The following is a 1291-nucleotide window of genomic DNA, read 5'->3' as shown; positions in this document are numbered from 1 at the left end:
GTGCAGGAGGCAACCAATCAATGTGTTTCTCTCACATCGATGTTTCTCTCTGTCTTTCCCTATCTCTTCCACTCTCTCTAAAAAATCAATGGAAAAATACCTCGGGTGAGGATTAACAAAAAAAATTAAAAGTCTCTCTTTTAAAAAAATAACCATAAGTGTGAAATACAGGGAAGGAAGAGCACGCTGTCAGAAAAGTCTCCAGCGACACGTTGGCTTGGGGGAGGGTCAGGTCGGAATTGTGTTTTAAGGGCCCGGCACGGTTTCATGAGCTTGCTCAGCACTCCTGGATCAGACTGTGATGGCGATAAATACATGCTGCTGGTTAGGCTTATAACCATAGGGTGGGTGGGGGCGGCAGGGCCGGGGTCCTTGTTAGTGTGCTTAGTGCTGGTGAGAAGGCTGGGCCCCGCCTCGGACGCTGAAGTCCTCTAGACGGAGCAGGCAGCAAGCCGTGTCCCCCGTCACCTTCTGCTGAATAAGGGGGACGAGCCGGTCTCGGCTGTTGGCTCGCTCTAGTCCACGCGCAGGCGACCCGGGCCGAGCCGGAGGGAGGATCGGATGCCTTGGGAGTGTTGGGTGAGCCCACGTCTGACAGTCAGACAGGAGCAAGTGTCGTCCCTTCTGGGCTGACCCGCAGGGCCACCCCACGTGTGACCCGGCTGCAGCCTTCAGCCCCACGGTGGGCCGTGGTCAGGGGTTTAGGCATAGCCGCCAGCCATCTGACTGGTGGCCGCATTGCTGCCGACTCCTCGCCAGGCCTGGAAGCTGAAGAAAGCGCTCAGTCCGTAGGCGATCATCACTAAGCACGAGAAGAACTGAAAGAGGAGAGGAGACACCCGGCTGAGTCGTCTGCAGCGCGGCTCGGGGGAGGGGGTGGTGACAGTGACGCTCGCAGGAAGTGGGCAGCCTGGGGCAGGCACAGTGGGACCTAGGGCTCCTCCATGACCCCGGGCCAGTTGCTCTGGCAGCCACACCCTCTCCTCAGCCGCACACTCATCGAACATCTAATTGTTGGGGCTGATGCTGCTGACATTACATTCCAGTGGGGGGAACCCTTAACCACGCAGACAGGTATGTGATAGGCAGCTGGACAACACGCTGACAAGCGTGATGAGGGGCAGGAGCTACTTTAGACACGAGGGATTTCGTTTTTAAAAGGCAACATTCCAAAGCTACCCTAGGAATCTTCTGGAATCCGTTCGTGGGAGAGCCTGTGAATCCCCCCAAGTGGTCTAAACCAAAAGGTCTTTGCATGTGCCCTTTGCAAGGTAAGGATGGGGGGCAGAGT

At 56.5% G+C, this 1291-nt stretch overlaps 1 protein-coding gene across 1 annotated transcript in view; it reads right to left on the bottom strand.

The window, feature by feature from the left end:
• Positions 1-194: 194 nt before the first annotated feature.
• Positions 195-1291, bottom strand: part of PLLP (plasmolipin) — a 31293-nt gene continuing 30196 nt past the window's right edge. Inside the window, exon 5 of the mRNA XM_014545523.1 lies at positions 195-818. Coding sequence (XP_014401009.1) covers positions 702-818 — 117 coding nt within the window. The 3' untranslated portion in view covers positions 195-701. The remainder of the gene's footprint in view (positions 819-1291) is intronic.

The sequence above is a fragment of the Myotis brandtii genome, unplaced genomic scaffold, assembly GCF_000412655.1.
Source record: "Myotis brandtii unplaced genomic scaffold, ASM41265v1 scaffold411, whole genome shotgun sequence".
Classification (NCBI taxonomy): domain Eukaryota; kingdom Metazoa; phylum Chordata; class Mammalia; order Chiroptera; family Vespertilionidae; genus Myotis; species Myotis brandtii.
This window is presented reverse-complemented; position numbering and strand designations above follow the sequence as displayed.